Source organism: Centruroides vittatus, unplaced genomic scaffold (assembly GCF_030686945.1).
Source record: "Centruroides vittatus isolate TY-2023 unplaced genomic scaffold, ASM3068694v2 contig_1159, whole genome shotgun sequence".
NCBI lineage: Eukaryota > Metazoa > Arthropoda > Arachnida > Scorpiones > Buthidae > Centruroides > Centruroides vittatus.
The window spans coordinates 1,792,731-1,810,319 of NW_027120745.1; the positions used below are offsets into that span (position 1 = coordinate 1,792,731).

Sequence of the window (17,589 nt, forward strand, 5' to 3'; positions counted from 1 at the left end):
AAATGAAAAATAAATTAAAGTAGAAGAAAATTTGATTTTTCGATACTATAGTAATTGTTTTCTGGAAAATAACACACTAAAACAAATACTAATAATAATGATATAATAAGAAAAAACAATAAACATATAGTATGTAATGTAAATAATAATAGTTATAAGAATAATAGTTTATTTATTTTTTATTTTTTTAACTGTTCTTTTTAATTAAATAAAAATGTTATTGAAAAAAAGTATGAAAATAAATAAACAATACCCCTATTCTCTCGGGAAATATATATTTCCAGCGATTAAGAGAAAAAAAATATGAATAAAGAAGAATTTACAAATGTTTCGGGCGTGAATTTATTACGTCTAGAAGAAAAATAACAATTATAACAATACCGTATTATACGAAAGTTGTGTTTTATAAAATCTCCACAACAGATGGCGTTAGTTAAAATGACGTAAGGTGACATCACCCAGACGGCTGTTTTGCAGGCGAACGAGGACGAAAGTGGTTAGCCATTATGCCTTATAAATATATAAGTTTCGACGGTTAAAAAATTGTAGTAACATGTCCGGAATGTTAGGTTTCCATTCTAGGGAAGCCATCCGAGTTAAAGTTAAGGTAAGTATTATCGGTTACCGAAGCGAATCGGTTAGTATATCAATATAAGAAATCGATAACGTAAAGATGTCAGTTACTATTGTTGTAGATGTTGATTTTTAACTATTTATATGATTTTAAAGCATACAAATTTGTAATTGGTAGACGTATAAACCGTTTTCGGAATCGGTTCGACTTGCAAGCGTGTGTCTACGATCAGCTGGCTTGTGTGGCAGATGTCTGCAGTGCAGGTGATCGTCTTGTTTTGGATTTTCGTTAACTGATACTTTCCGCTTTTAAGGAATTGAAGATGTTTCCTGCCGAAATTACCCCTTTACGTTTCTATTATTAATGCTCATATCCTATAAACTTAATAAAGATATATCCGCGGTGTCGATCGTTGTGTTTTTATTGCTACTATCGCCATTTTCCGATGTTTTTTTTTACTTCCGAAAAAATGCTACGGCATTTTTTTTCTACAACTGCTTAAATATTCCGAAGAAGAAGAGGAGGGTTGAAAAAAAGAAGAAAACAAAAATAATCGAATGTAAAATTCATTTTTCCCAATCGAATTGTTTCTTTAAAATGTTATTAAATTAATTGATTTATTCGATAATTCTAGTGTTAAAAATGATAAATTTTGTAACAAGTGTTCCGGTGAAGTCACTGATGTATAATTTTTCTCCGGAAGTGACGCACTTTCGGAATGAATGGATGCTGTGAAGGTTATCTCCCGTCGTGTTAGACCGTAGAGATGCTAACTCGCTCGCTACCAGTCGGTAAATGTCACCCAATAGGTTATTGACCCAATGAATGCATTTTAGAATATTTTGCGAGTTTTTTTTTCTTTCTTTCTTTTTGAGTTCGTGTCGAATTAGATAAGATTTTAATGCGGAAAGATTGAAATCAATAGTGCGTATCGAAGTATTTATAAAATGAGCATTCACGTTTGTCTCGCAATCAATAAGATGAGTCATTCGGAACAAAGGAACCCTCTCCAGGCTATCTTGCCTGTTCGTTGACTCAAACGAAAAAAAGTATTAAAACATTTTTAATTTTACGTTTGAAAATATATTTTAAATGATATAATTGATTTAATTTTTATTTAAATTCTTAATTTTTCAGATAATTTTTTAAACAAATTCGCGAAAGATTAAACAATTTATCACCTTTCGATAACGATGAAATGATGAAAACGTTATCTGCTTTATTACTTTTATTTCGGTTTACAATAAAATTTCCGCAGGTGTTTCGTGTTTGTAGCAGTAGCTATTGTCATGGAATTTTGTACTTAATAAAATATATCGAGATCTTTTCCTTATTTTATTTTACGAGAAAGAAATGAAATCAAGTCATTAACCCCGAAGTAATTTAAGCTATTATTTGACTTTATTACGATATTATTTCGATAAAATCGAAACTCTATAGCCTTTTCCTCCCTCGATGCTAAATTGTATTATACCACGTGATATTTTTTTTTAGATCTGTATTTAGTTTTTATTGTATAGCTCCTTTCATTGGTGATTTAATTCATTGAAATACATTATTATGTACAGTATTTTAAAATAATTATAGCCTATACATATTTATTTTATTCTTTACTTATTGTACTCGTGTCTTCGATACGAAATAAATTCTAATGGTAATAATAAGAAGAAAATCAATAAAAACATTTCTAAATGAAACAGATAATACTAGTTCATTTATTTAATGATTGATAGTTGTATACTTGACTGATTGTCAGCGGGTTGGTTGATTCTTCTTTTTTCAAAGTTTGATTATATTTTCATAAGCTGCTCCTATGTCATTTTTTGATTATTTCTTATTCATTCTTTTCTACAATTATGAAATAGCGAATTATTATAAAATGATAAATTGCTCATTCTAATGATACTTTAACATATTTATTTTAACCAACTATACATAATTTTCTTCACAAGATACGAAAACATTTTAAATGTATAACTAATTAAATGTAAAATTTACTAATGGAGTGTTAATCGTGTAAATAAATATTAAAATAATTAATAAAAATCATCTTAAAATTTTTAATTTGAAATGAAAAAAGCCAAATTTTCACGTTTAAGAATTTAATAGAAACGAGATATTCTATTTAATAAATTGTTGTAATACAATAAAACACTGTAATATTTAAGAAAAATTAATTTTATAATTTTTTTTTTTAAATTATGATTTATAATTCTAAATATTTTATTACTGTAATTATGCAGTTTTTAAAGTCATCATTTTAGTAAAGTAAGCTTTACAAAAGAAATTAAATAATTTAAATTTAGCTTTTAAAGCTGTTTTATCTTAGGTTTTAAAATATTAACTAAGGCTACATATAACTAATAATAATATAAAAAATAACAAGGGGCTTTTAAATTATTCAAAACTTCATCTTGTTTTTACTTTTTCTTCTTTGAGTAAGTAATAAAAAATTTATGAACAGATAAACAACTATTTAGGACTTGTATCCTGGCCAAAAATTTTTAATTGAAGAAAATTGAAATAATCTAAAGAATTTTAATACAAATTTTGTGAAATAAAAAACGATAATGTAAATAATTTTTCTCTGTCAAAACAGAAATTATTGAAACTTTACATTTTCAATTCAATTTATTTCGATGCATTATCTTAAATGTATAATTTTTCGATAAAATTTTAATATACACAATTAAAAGTACACAATTAATTTTCATATTTTAATGTTATTTTCAGAAATGCGAAGGACTATTACCTCCGGAATATAGGAAATTCAGTGTAGACCCTCAGATAACTTCATTCGAAGTTTTACAGTCTCTTTTAGCTAGAGCGTTTGACATTAAAGGGTAGGCCTATAAAATGTTTCTTGATTAAGGACTAAATACTGAATACTTTTAATAATTTAAAATTATATATAAACTATATACCGAATAATAAAAATGATGTTTTACTAAAACAAAATATTTTTTCCCACTATCAGGGAATTTACTATTAGCTATTTAGCTAAAGATGAAGAAGGATATGACACGTATCTATCTCTTTTATCTGATTGGGATCTAGATGCTGCTTTTCTTGGTTCTTCGGATCCTTGTCTTCAGTTAAAAGTGGATCTCAAGCCTTTCGAAGAAGGTAATTTTGCCGAATTTTTCAATTAAAATAATTTTTATATATATTTATTTATTTTTCTTATTTAAAGGCTTAGAAGATTGGGATGTCATATCTCCGTTAGATATTCCAAGAGCCCAGGTAACAGGGCCTACTGCCGACAGGGCTGGATTAAGAGGAGCCATTCTTAATCATGTATATATTATTTATTGACAAATTTATGTAGTTTTAATAAAAGCTTAATATTTATAAATTTATTACAGATGGAAAAAACTTTTATCATGGTTCAGAGAGCATTGAATCTTGGCGATGCCGAAAACGAAGCTATTAAACCTCTTAAACCACCCGTGTCAGATATTGAATTTCACACTTACCTGGACGGTGATGGTCGTTTATTAAAACCGAAAGAACTTCGCTTATCAGTGTATAGAGGAGGAATCGAACCATCTCTTCGAAAAGTTGTTTGGAAACATCTTCTCAACGTTTATCCCATAGGGATGACTGGAAAAGACAGGATATCGTATATTAAACAAAAAAGTACGGAATATCAAAAGTTGAGAAGTGTATGGCAAGATATGGTCGGCGGTGGTAACGTCACAGAGGAAATACAGTATGTTACTAATATGGTCAGAAAAGATGTGCTGAGGACTGATCGAACTCATAAGTTCTATGCCGGATCGGACGATAATAAAAATGTAGTGTCTCTTTTTAATATCTTGACAACTTACGCACTTAATCATCCGAGCGTGTCATATTGCCAAGGTATGAGCGATCTAGCTTCGCCAATTTTAGTTACAATGAAGGACGAATCACATGCTTATGTTTGTTTTTGTGCATTAATGCAGCGTCTAAAATCGAATTTCTTCCTAGATGGGAAAGCCATGACGATAAAATTTCAACATTTAACTGAACTACTCGAACATTATGATCCGCAGTTTTTCGAATATTTAAAACAACAGGGTGCAGATGATCTGTTGTTTTGTTACAGGTGGTTATTACTCGAATTAAAACGCGAATTTGCATTTGAAGATGCGTTATATATGTTAGAAGTACTATGGAGCTCCATTCCGCCATCTCCTCCCGATAACGAATTGATGCTTTATGAAGAACAGTTCACGCCAAATACTGCTCGACCTCAAAGTCCTAGATTTCACAGTAGAGAAAATCCTTATACTAAAGTTCGTGCAATTAGAAAACAAAATTCAGCTTCTTCCATTCGCGGCTTGGTAAAAGCAACAGAAGAAAGTCCACAAGAAGTGCCATCACTGGCACCTCCTAAAGAAAGTGATGATTCTCAAGAATATTTACCTATGACAACTTCTATGACACGTGAATTAAGAATGGAACTAGAGAATTTAAACAGACATTTACCTGGTTCGTGTAGGCTTCTTCAGAGATCTTTAACTGTAGATTCAGAAGATTTAGATTCTCCTAGATCTCAAGAAGGGTATGACTTAACGAAGACGGATCATCCGGCTCGTTTTCAGCGTCAGGCAAGTATTGATCAGTCTATCGAAGAAGATTGTAAAAGTTGGACCAGTGACGAATTATCAAGCGGAGATCAAATTTGGAAAAGTAACAAAAGACAACCAAAATATTTAGAATGCACTCAACCTAATGGAAGCCTAGAAGAATCCGCTGATTCTGTGCATTGTTGCACTCCCGATGAACAGTGCGATTTAGAATTTGACGAACAAGGAAAGATTGTTACTACAGAAATAACTTGTAATGGAGAGATTTTAGAAAATGAAGAGTCGGGTTGTAGTTGCCATCTGAAATCGGTTATACCAATACGATTAGTGCATAGTCCCATTACAACGGATCAATACAACTGTAGGAGTGATAGTTCTGACTCTAGTTCAGAAAATAGTCAAACAAGGATCGAAGATCAGAAAGAGGTGTTTGCACCTAATTCTAATCATCAGAGTGAAGGTTACGAATCTGAAAGCTCAAAAGAAACTTCCATTCAAGATTTAGACAAAAATCAAAATGGATTCATTGATTCCGGTGTAGTTCAATCAGTTATGACTAATTCGTGTGAAGAAGCCCTCGATTTTAATACAAAAAGGCGCCCTTCAAGTCTTCGTCCTCCACAAGAACTGGGATGCGGTAACCCATTTATGCTGTTTTTATGTTTGACGCTACTTCTACAACATCGTGACGTAGTAGTTCGAAACTGTATGGACTATAACGAATTAGCAATGTATTTTGATAAAATGGTGAGAAAACATCACGTTCAAAGAGTTTTAAACCAAGCTCGGGCTATGTTTACCGAATATTTGCAATTCGGTTGGCAAGAAGATAGCTACGAATCGTCCACCGATCCTCAAGTCTAGATCGTCCATCTTCCATTCAAGTTACGAAATCTGTGATATGATCGTCAACAGCGATTGTTGGACTTTGTTTGAAAACATCATCCAATAAATCGGCTCGCATATTTTTGTAGCCAGTTAGTAATCTTTTATTGAAATCATTGTTCTATAAAATTTAGTTTGTCGTAAAATTCTTGTGGGCATTCATCATTTTGATGAACATTTTTCCGGCACGATTGGAACACGTGCAGCTATTGAATGAAATATAAAAATGTCATGTAAATTAAGTATGAAGAAATTCCTAGAAAGCACCTAATACGAAAGAAAACGGATGTTGTACAGTAATCCGAAACGATTTAGTAACTTGAAAAGGTCGGTTTTTAATTATGATAAATTATTTTAAAACAGTTGCTTTGGAATGAATTCCAATATCGAGTGCAGTTCATAGTAGAGTAATAGCTTATAAAGTCAAACTTTAACATATTCATTCTTCATTCTCTGTTGTACGCGATTTCATGTGTATCATTTACTTTATATATTAAAATAATCTTGTGTATTGTGTTGTGCGCGAAGTTAAACGATTTTTGTGAAAATAAATCCTGAAATCGTGAACGGTTTCTAAACAAAATGTGATGATTTAATCAGTGGTGTATTGCTAAAAACAAAAAAAGGACCGGAACGTTACTTACTAACCCACAAGTATACACAAGGAAAATCTTTTACGGTTGCATTTTCATTATTTATTTATTAAACTTAATTCTAATTTTGATTTGCATACTTTATTATTAAATGGATAATAAGTTGTCAATTTACTAAAACTATACCCGAAGTGGGTCGGCGATGTGTTCTTGTATTATAACTTTTTTGTCTGTTGGTTAATAACAGAACGATGATATCGATGCCGTGTCTACGTAATAGTTTGGATTTACGTTTCTAGCCGGGGACCGTGTTGTTTAACAAACGAAAAAGCTTGAAACATTTTCAAAAAATAAGGATATTTTCTTTGTCACAATCAAATTCATATTACTATAACTTGCATTTAGCCGAGTTATACGCTATAATTTTGAAGTACGCTACTAAATAAAACCCATTGGTACAACTCGTCCATCGTTGTCCAAAATGTTTTTTCACGCGTTCATATATTTTAATAAAGTTAAAACGCTTACAAAGAGATTTAATTGCATTTTCTTAAATTCTTGGCTCAGTATCAGCTGGCCATTCACTTGTTTCAGTAACGCGAAACTCCATAATATTCTAAGTAATTTCCTCGGCAAATAAAAAAATCTGTATCAAATCTACGATTCACGTTGCTAATAATACTGTTTAATTAAAGTTTCTTTGTTGTTGTTATCTGTTAATGTCACTAAATGAAATTTCATTTCTCTAACAGCACTTTTAGCTTTCAATAGTTTGTCTTTTATGGCAATCCTTTGAAAACTTAAGATAACGATCTTAAGTCTTTAAAGGATTGCCAAAAATCAATTGTTCCACGAATTAGTTTGTTTGCATAAACTATGTTATATACGTACACATACACTAGTAAGGATTACGATAGTAACGAAAGCTCAAAGACACGTCACGAATGAGTACCAAATTTAGTAGAAATTGTATGGATAGAAGTCTCTTGTGCAGTCTACTAAACATGACATTGTTTGCATGACCATAATGTTTTATAATTTTAACTCTTTCCGCTCTGTGAGCTCTGAGGTCCTTCCAATGAGTTCGGCTACGTCTGCCGACAGTCCGATGATAAAAGACTGGACCCAACGTATCCGGACGGATTAATCCCCGAAAAAGTCCTGTGGTTTTTCGACCCGTCTGAACCCATCACAAGAGCGGTAGGCTGCCAACTTAACAGCTCGGCCATCCGCTATCGGATTTAAAACAACGGACATAATTAACTCAGCGACAGAAATTATAATTTACTTCATAAATAATCACAATTTTCTTGTAATATAAGATAACATATAATCTAAGTTGCGTGTGAAATTGTTATTCTCATTAATAATTTATATACAGACTAATGTCTATTATTTTAGATGTTTTTTTTTAATTTTTTCGTCGTTTGGTACGACTTTTATGACGTGTAGCAACAATTCGTACGTCATGGTCTGTTTTCGTTTGCAAATAAAAGTTTGTTTTGTGTGTAAAGAATTTTTGCGCCGGCGATATTTCAAAATGTCGAGTGTAATTGAGCAAACAACGTGCATTAAATTTTGTTTTTGCAACGAAATTGTTGCTGCAAAAACGTTGGAAATGTCGCAAAAAGCTTTTGGTGACGATAGTCTATCAAAAAAACAGTTTTCGAGTGGTAAAAAATGTTCGAGAAAGGCAGAGAACACGTCGATATTTGGTGTTGTTTAACAATTAGGACATTATTGATCATGTTCCGGAATCATTTGTATCTTGTTAAGGAATTTTAAAACATCATTTGGGCTTGCGGCCATCGCTTCTCGAGTCGTATCGAAAATTTGAATTTTTTTCCAAAAACAACAATGTGCTCGAGCGGCGAACCAAATGCTTTCTAAAAGCGAATCGTTCCTGAAACGCATCATTACGGATGACGAAACACGGATCTACGCTTTTGACACCGAAACGGCTCGACAGTCGAGTGAATGGCGCTCGAAAGATGAATCCAGATCGAAGGGATCGTGTCAAAGTCGGTCAAAAAATCAATGTCGTGTTGACCGTTTTCTTCGATTGTCGTGATGTTGTGCGTCACGAATTCCTTCCGACTGGCCAAACTGTCAATAAAGAATATTATTTTAGCGTTTTGCGTCGTTTGCGTGAAACAATTCGTAGAAAACGACCTCATTTGTACCACGATAATGCACAACGTTCTTGTTGTTAGAGAATTTTTAGCCAAAAATTCAATAAATACGGTTTCGTAAGTTCCTTATTCATCTGATATGGCACACCGTGTGAGTTTTTCCTATTTCCTCGACTAAAATTTCCGCCTCTTGTCACTGTTTTGAGTCGGTTGATGCCTTAAAACAAAATGTGCTTCGAGTCCCGAAAGGGCTTCACGAAAACGACATTAAAGCATGTTTCGAGAGTTGGAAAAAAGTTGGTATAATTGCCTTGCAGTGAGACGAAATAAATTTGGATGAATAAACTCAGATCTTGCGTTTTATTGAACCATTCCGATACTTTTTGATCACGGGGTATTTACGAAACTTGCAATTTTGAGAAATTAAAAATCTTTGCATACCGGCGACCTTTAAACGATCTGAAATAAATATTTTACATTTAACTAGGGGCTTTGCATGATTGAAACTATCATTAGATAAAAACATACAAAGCTAATAATGTCCAAAAAATTCCGCAATTTGAAATATCCCTGCTTTCGCCGAAATAAGTTTTCAGTACAGTAGACTCCCCTATAACACGGTAGATACGTTCCGTGTTATATGAATCCGTGTTGTACGAGTCACTTAAATACATGAGCCAATCACAGCCCGGCACATGTGCAGTTTAGGGGCTACGGCTGTTTGAAAAGTTTTCTTTCATAAAATTAATCGATTCTAGACTGATTTGACTCAACATTTCCAAATCACGTGTAATTTTTTGAGAATAATCCATATAAACGGTGCTATAAACAAAAAATTGTAGAATTACTTACCGAGTGCGCACCGTTCGACGATGCCATCGCTTAAGCTTATTTTCGTCGCGGAGCGGCTCGTCGAACGGCTGGCGCGTGTTTCCTGATCGGCGAATTTTTTGTAGAAAAATAACTTAACTTTGGAAACATCATTAATAAAGATATAATTTTTATGGCCATTGAATAATAAATGTTTTTTAGTAGGTCCGGTGCTCGTTTAAGCTCAACGGTTTGTACAATATCCGCTATTGGTCCAGATTTGACCAATCCCATCGCGACACGAGTCGGCAATGACGTTTTACCGTGTTATACAAACACGATCGCATTTTTTTCGCCGTGTTATACGAATCCGTGTTATATGAGCCCGTGTTATAGGGGGTCTACTGTATATTATTTTAAAAATAATTTTTGTAGCCGAGTTTATCGTCGCCGAGTTATTGCGTACCGATTCTACAATACACCGAAAAAAGGAAAATTATAGAAAAGCTATATGAACAAAATTTGTCGTTCAAGGATTAATTTTAACCTATAAAATAAGCTAAATTATAATTATAATGCAACGAAAGGCAAGGTCTTCTCACGGTCATTGTCAACCAAACAAGTTGATTTGTAGACAAACAGGTTTCTTTTAAAAAGCAAAATAATATAGGTTCGTATTGGATATGTGAAATATGATATGCTGGTACTTGCTTTGCTAGCAGACTCGCAATGAAGATGTAAATTGAAAAAATGACTTCTGAACTGCAGGAATAAATAAATTATACAGTAATTTGCTTATGTGTACTGGAATGTCGGAATGGTAACTTCACTCAACGGCTATCTCAGGGTTTGACTTTGATCTATAGTGGATGGCTGTTGCATCTTCTGTAAGTAATATTTACACTATGGTCTGTAGGTAATGATACTAAAGATTCGTTTGCTAAAATAAAGTATTATAATCGTTCAAAAGAAATTTGTAGACTTTCGCAAATGTTTCTATAAGATGCGAAGGAACAGGTTTGTAGGAATGTAGAGGGTAGTTTAAAATCGCCTTCAAACTATTCCCAGGGGTTATTTCCCTTTAAATCGATTTTATCCTTTCTTCTGGTAATCTGAATGCAATTTTAAGTTACCATGGGATAGGATGAAGCTGGTGTAATCTGAAATTGCTACACCAGAACAAAATTTTAAAATAAAACCGAAACTGATCGAACTATAAAATAAGAAAGATGATAAATCTGAGACATTCTGGATACTAAATGTCTGAAAAAACTAAAGGCTACTAAGAGAAACTTTTTAAATCTTTTCGCCCTGTGATACTGAGGGCTTTTTAGCAAGCTCATTATGCTTCGATCGGGCCCACAATGGAGCGCCCGGGTAATGAGGACGTGGCCCGACATATCCGGACAAACCATTCTCCGAAAAATTTCTGGGGTTTTTCGATCCATCCAGATTCGATTCTGGATCTCCCAGAGCTGTGGGTTGCCACTCCAACCGCTCGGTCATCCGACCATTCTATCCCATTGTTGGAGAATTGTCGCACATTAAAAACTAAGCTTAATGTATCCAATATTAAAAAAAAGAGAAAATGTGGTTAATTCTCAAATACAATTTGTGTGAATTTGCTTAAGCTGAATGAAAAATCAGCGTAAATTATTCATATTAAAATGTAGTGTATCAGAGACTCTAATAATGCATCTAAAACGCGGCCGGATGGCCGAGCGGTCAAGGTGTCAGCCTACCGCTCTGGGAGACCCGGGGTCGAAAAATTCCCAGAAATTTTTCGGGAGGTGGTGCATCTGAATATGTCGGGTTCCGTCCCTCACCATCTAGGGCAGTGTTTTTCAACCGGGGTGCCGCGGCACTTTAGGGTGCCACGGCGCCACGATTGGGGTGTCGCAAAGTTTAGGACCTTTAGGCATTTTGATTGAAATTTACTTAAGTGTAGTTCAAGATAACTCATTGTGAGTATTTCGACAAAATTCAATGGACTTAAATTTTGATTTTGAACACGTAGAAACACTATTTTTGCATTAAAATGCTACTTCAAACTGTCAATTTTTAAAATTTCTTTTCCCGGGGAGGGAGTCTCCTCCCCGGACCCCACCCCAGCGTTGCGCATAATATTCGTTTTCGCAAAATCCATTCCCTCCCATTAAAGCTCCCCTTTTTCAGATTCTAGATTCGCCGCCGGTCAAGGGTGCCACGATTTTTTATTTTTCAATCAGGGGTGCCACTCAATGAAAAAGGTTGAAAAACACTAATCTAGGGCCTGGCCGAACTCATAATGGGCTTGCTAAAAAGAGGCCCTGTTAGTGTCCACAGGGCGGAAATAGAAAATTAATATTGAAATTAATAAAAAAAAATCAACATTGCATAATTTAAAAAATTAATTAATATAAATTTTGATACATAATTAATTTACATTATCATATACGCGAAGAACAAAACCCATAAAACAGAATTGCGAAATTCTAATTTTAATTATCGGTTTCCTACTGTTTCGATGTCTATGGTCATGCGTATTTTGGAATAAATTTCGTATACGATCGCGCACCTCGTTGTTTACTTTCATGTTTGTTGTTATGAATTTAAAAAAAATATCTTTTCAAACTGAATAATTCGAGTTTACCTATCATATGTGGTCATAAATCATCTCGGAAGCCTCTACCGATTTTAATTAAGTGTTACTATGAACTTCGGAATCTCACCTCCGTTCTATTAACAGCGAAATCCAAATAGTTGCGAACCCAAACACTTTGTATCGAAGATTTTAAAAAATCGCATCGAAAAGTCTCATAATGGATTCTAATTACGAAGTTGGTAGCGCTAAAAGAAGAAAAGATAAAGAAAATTCCAAAGAAACAGACAAGAAACGTGAGTAGTTATTACAATAAGTGGAAGCCAATGAGAGATATCTTTCGTCCTAACCATTACTTTCCATGCTCACTAATTAATAAGTAATATAAAACAAAGAGCGAGGGATTTAGAATACGTTCTATCTGTCGATGCGTAGGAGACAAAGCTTTATTTCGGTCACGTGATAAGCTATCAATAAAGAAATGATTATTTGGTTAATGTAACCCTTGGTGCCAAGATGGCGGCTCGTCTCTGATTTCAGCAAGGAAACAGTGGGACGCACGTTCTAACCTAGCCTAACCTATTCTAATAAATTACCATAATCATTAGCAACCAAATTATTAGAATAGGTTAGGTTAGGTTAGAACGTGCGTCCCACTGTTTCCTTGCTGGAATCAGAGACGAGCCGCCATTTTGGCACCAAGGGTTACATTAACCGATTATTTAAATGAGATATGACAACTTGCTCGTGTCATTTAAACTAATAACTACATTATAATGTGTTTATTAGTTCATTCGTTAGTTTTTATACTTAATTTTAATCCCGATTGTAATAGCAATAAAATCGCGTATATTCGGCACCGTATTAAAAACCGTGTAAATAAGATAACGTTTGTATTTGTTTCCGGCTGTAGCGGCGTACTGGGAAATGAAAAGGCCGACTTCGACGCCACGTCAGCCGGAACGGACGCCGACTCGGACTGCGCTCGCCGGTGGCGGCCTAAAAAATTATATTGGTGACGATGCTATACGTAAGTGGCATCGTCACCAATATAATTTACTGTTTTACCGTTCGACGACTGTAAAACCGGTAGAATACGAGACTTTATTTTCCTAGTGTTGAATGCGGGTTCTCCGCTTAGAGAATTAATGTTTGCTACTGCTCGAGTACTTGCCGAGCCTGTAATTTTAAAAGCTACCCGGATATGTGTAACCGGGCAGAAACTGCCTTTTGCTTTTGCTCTACGGAAAACCTAGACGCCGTCAATCGTACGATCTGTTGTCGTCCGATTTATGATCGAGATAGACTTATTCCGAAGTTAGAAATCTTTACCCTTGGTTTTGGATGGCCGTATCCGCTCAATAAGCTGTTTGGAAGCCACCACTTGATGCTTTTTACAATTATGTTTGAGAAATATGGAAGGAAAGATTGTTTGTAATTTCTAATTTCTAGTCTTACTATGTAATTTTCACTAAAAGTCGTACGCTTATTTTATGTTTACTTTGTGTTGTGTATTTTGGTTTATCTATTCTTAGTGTTATATTCCCATAAGAGTGGTGCACTTATTCTAATAAAAAAAAAAATAAAAATACTTAATTGTAGATCCAATTTGCAAATTTCTGCTACAAATGAATTAAAAGATTTAAATGTTAAAAATTTTGTGTATAGATGGCAAATTGCTTTGGAGTTATGAAGATTTATAATTGTAATAAAATTGATAATAAGATATATAGAATTTGAAAAATAGAACATTGGTTACACAGTGTCTGTCTGTAACTAAGATGGCAAATGTAACTTTATATAGGGTTTGGCAGATTCAACCATTAATATTTAATCTCTATGCTTTTCGGCATAGTTCATATGAAAATTGTCATGTATACTGTTTCCAAAAGAGGTTGGAATGAGTTTTATGTACTATTTTGTAATATAACATGAATATTTGTGTACCAAAATAGTAGAATATAAGCTGATTGGATTATTTTTTCTGTAAATGAAGTACATGCTGCTTTTTATAAAAGGGTCAATTTCAACTATTATTGAGTATTATGAACAAGAATCAGTTATAGTGTTGTCATACCTGCACTCATGGTTAGAATAGGCATTTAGAAACCACGCTGTATTGCCATATGCTTTGTAAAACTGATATGACACTTACTGACATTACAAAAACAGTTGGAATAGCAAGATCAAGTGTGACCAGTCTCACAATTAACATTAGAGGACTAACTGACATCTAAACAAAAGAAACGTTCACAAGATAGCCACCTCCATCTGTGAGCACACAGTTGAAAAGTATTGTTGAGCAAACCTGTTTTAAATCAAGTGGCAATCTTCACTATTTATGGTCTGACAATGAAATGGAACATTTTCATCTTGCACAACAACCTGGCACTATGTGTTAGCTTTGGACTTCTGTTCACATATAGTTAGAACACAGCCAAAGCTGAAATGCACCCAATGAATGTATCTATGAATTGGTGAAGGCAAAGGAAAATTGGACAGCCAACAACTGGAACAAAGTACTGTTCAGTGACAAATTGAAGTTTTGTATATCTTTTGATGACCAAGGTCACACGTTTGGCATTTCACTCTTTAAGTTTACTATCAGAATAAGCAATTGGCTAAATTTTCTATCAGTATGATGGTGTAGGAGCAGGTAGTGTTTTCTCAATACTGCCATTTATTGTGAGCTATTATTTCTTATTTCTGCAGTTGAAGATTTCTTGATAAGAGCTTCATTTTCCAACAGGATTTTAAGATGGTCTCAATGGTTTTGCATGAATAACATACCTGTGTTTGGATTGATTTGATAATTCTCCTGATGCTAATCCTATTGAAACATTGTGGAATGTAGCTGAAAAGGAACTAGCAAAACACAGGCTTGGCACAGTAAATGATCTGAAGTTACAACTAAAAAAAAATTTGGTCTAGCATCACTTCTGAAACATGCAGGTGATTCATTGATTCAATACTGCAATGCTTAAGGCCAAAGATGGTCTAAGTATTGACACATCAAAGTTCTTTCAGCTATACTAATACATATTGAAACCACATGTAATGTTTATCTTTGGTTTAATTCATTGCAAATAGGGTTTCTCATTTCCCAGTCTTTTGCTTGTCCCGGGATTCCGGGATAAAAGTGAACTGTTTCCCAGGATCCCGGGAAATCCCGGGACAAAATTAATTATTTTTAACATAAACAAATTATCATGAAATCAAATGATATAATTATTTTTCGTCTTTTAAAGTAATTTAATATGTTCTGCAACCTCCAAAATCATATTAATAATGCTGTGTAAGATATATATTAAAAATTTCCTTTGAACTACAAGAAATTTTCACAAATAGAAAAAATTTATTAGAGCTTGTTGGAAACTGCATACAACAACAACAACAAAATACTTTGAGTTGAGTTTAAAAAAAATGAACTTAGATCAAACTTCTAACTTAGAAGGCAATTTTCGTTTTTTAAATAAAATATAATACAAAATATTGTAAATTTTTATAAAATTTTAAAAAGCAAAGATGGTCAATACTCCGATCAGTTAATCTAATTATTATTTTAGTAATAAAAAATCTTGCTACCGAGAATGCCCTTTCCTATTCAGTTGATGTGATTGGAATCGTGTTTAATGCATTTAAGAGAAGACAAATATTATGTGTTTTTTACCTGTATCCTGAAAGATTTCTAGTTTGTTTTCAAGATTGTAGTACTTCTTTTGTTCTCTAGTATTCTTGATTTGTCTACCTCGACTGCTTTAATTGAAACATCATAGCCCAATAATTCGGCAGTTCGTTTGTCTTTAATAATCAGGTTATGAAGAAAAACTTCATATTTGCAGACTTTGTTCATATCCTAGCCCAATTTGCACAACTTGGCGTTATGCAGTTATTGAAGCTACTAAGCATGGTTAAAAATTAAGACAGCATAAGCACACTTATTCCAGATATTACTGGTAAAGAATTTTGAGAGTTCTGCCACAAATAAGCTATGTATTGATTATTGACCATTTGTGACGTGCCATAACGAGTAAAAATTAAAAAAACTAATAAGTAGGTTTAAAATTAATAAATACAAATGTATTTTGAAGTTTATGAGTTAATTATACTTTCTATTTGCAAAATTTCTCCAACCTTAACACAAAATAAGAAAAAAGTGAATTTTTAAGAAATTTGCGGGATTTCCCAGAATAAGAAAAATTTCCCGGGTTAAAAAAACAACCGGGATCCCGTGATCCCGTTTGAGAAACCCTAGTTGCAAATGTTTTACTATTTTGCTTTTAGTATTTTGATAGTTTAAAATTAAAGTAAATAGTAATTATAGTAAATAGTAAAATTAAAGTAATTAGTTTAAATTTAAATTATTTGTAAGTGTGATGATGATGATAAAGCAAAGATCAACTATTATGATTTGTTTGCTGAATGATAACTAAAATATTTAAGCTTTCAATCTTGTAATATTAGTAACACACTGAAGGGTATAGACAGCATCTTATATCAACATACATGTTTTGTTTTTCTGAACTGAATGTGCTTGTTTATATAATTTAGTTTTTATTTTACAAATAAAAATATTTTGTTTTTTTATCCTATCACATTTTAAATAGTATATCACTTATTATTTTGACTGATATAATATTTTATATTATTTAGTTTTAAAATTTTAATGCATATAATTTTATTAAAAAAAATAGTATTATGTAGTTTCAAGATATTTTATGATTAATTGAATCAAATGAAGCAAATATTAGCAGATGAAGGTTTAATAAATGAAGGATTAATTAGATAAATAATGCTGTATATTGTGATATAACAAGGAAGAAACCTCCCATTTTATCTACAGATAAACAGTATTAAATTCTGACTTAGGTTTCACATGTGATCTTATCAGTACCATCAACCTGATAAAATTTAAACAAGATAGAATTCTAGAAAATATAAAATTAAAAGAAAAATTTTGTTAAGAAAGTAGTTGGTTAGAATGTTGACATCATTTAACATATTCCAACATTCTTACTTTGATAGTCATTAAAATAATTAAACTAACATTACTGTATTTTTACCTTATAAGATTCACTTTTTTGTATCTAAATTTATCTGAATATTAAGTTACATCTTATACTGTGAATATTTTTTTCACTCAAAAAATCAACATGAAAACTTGACTCATTGTTTTATTGGATGCATTTTATAAGGTGAAAATTACAATATTTTAAATAAATTTTTGATGCAATTATGTTAAATGAATTCTCTAAGATGTTTAGAGTTTTGAAGATGTTTTTTTTATTGTAACATTTTTTTACATGTTAATTACAATTTATTTTCTTTTTATGATAATTGAAAGAATACATGTATATTTTTGAATTTTTGTTTACTATTGAACTTGTATGTATTCCTATTTAATTTCACAGAACCTTTTTGGTTTTAATAAATTTATTAA

At 32.6% G+C, this 17,589-nt stretch overlaps 3 protein-coding genes across 3 annotated transcripts in view; 2 read left to right on the forward strand and 1 right to left on the reverse strand.

Moving 5' to 3' along the window:
- Positions 1-17,589, reverse strand: part of LOC136980625 (3-hydroxyacyl-CoA dehydrogenase type-2-like) — a 268,457-nt gene that overhangs the window by 109,003 nt on the left and 141,865 nt on the right. The window lies entirely within an intron of this gene.
- On the forward strand, positions 454-6,616 carry LOC136980546 (TBC1 domain family member 25-like). The gene is made up of 5 exons (XM_067276676.1): positions 454-607; positions 3,308-3,417; positions 3,552-3,700; positions 3,768-3,871; positions 3,940-6,616. The coding sequence occupies exons 1-5, from the start codon at positions 554-556 to the stop codon at positions 6,010-6,012; spliced, it is 2,490 nt and encodes an 829-aa protein (XP_067132777.1). The 5' UTR covers positions 454-553; the 3' UTR covers positions 6,013-6,616.
- Positions 12,100-17,589, forward strand: part of LOC136980517 (ubiquitin carboxyl-terminal hydrolase 19-like) — an 80,467-nt gene continuing 74,977 nt past the window's right edge. Inside the window, exon 1 of the mRNA XM_067276650.1 lies at positions 12,100-12,445. Coding sequence (XP_067132751.1) covers positions 12,370-12,445 — 76 coding nt within the window. The 5' untranslated portion in view covers positions 12,100-12,369. The remainder of the gene's footprint in view (positions 12,446-17,589) is intronic.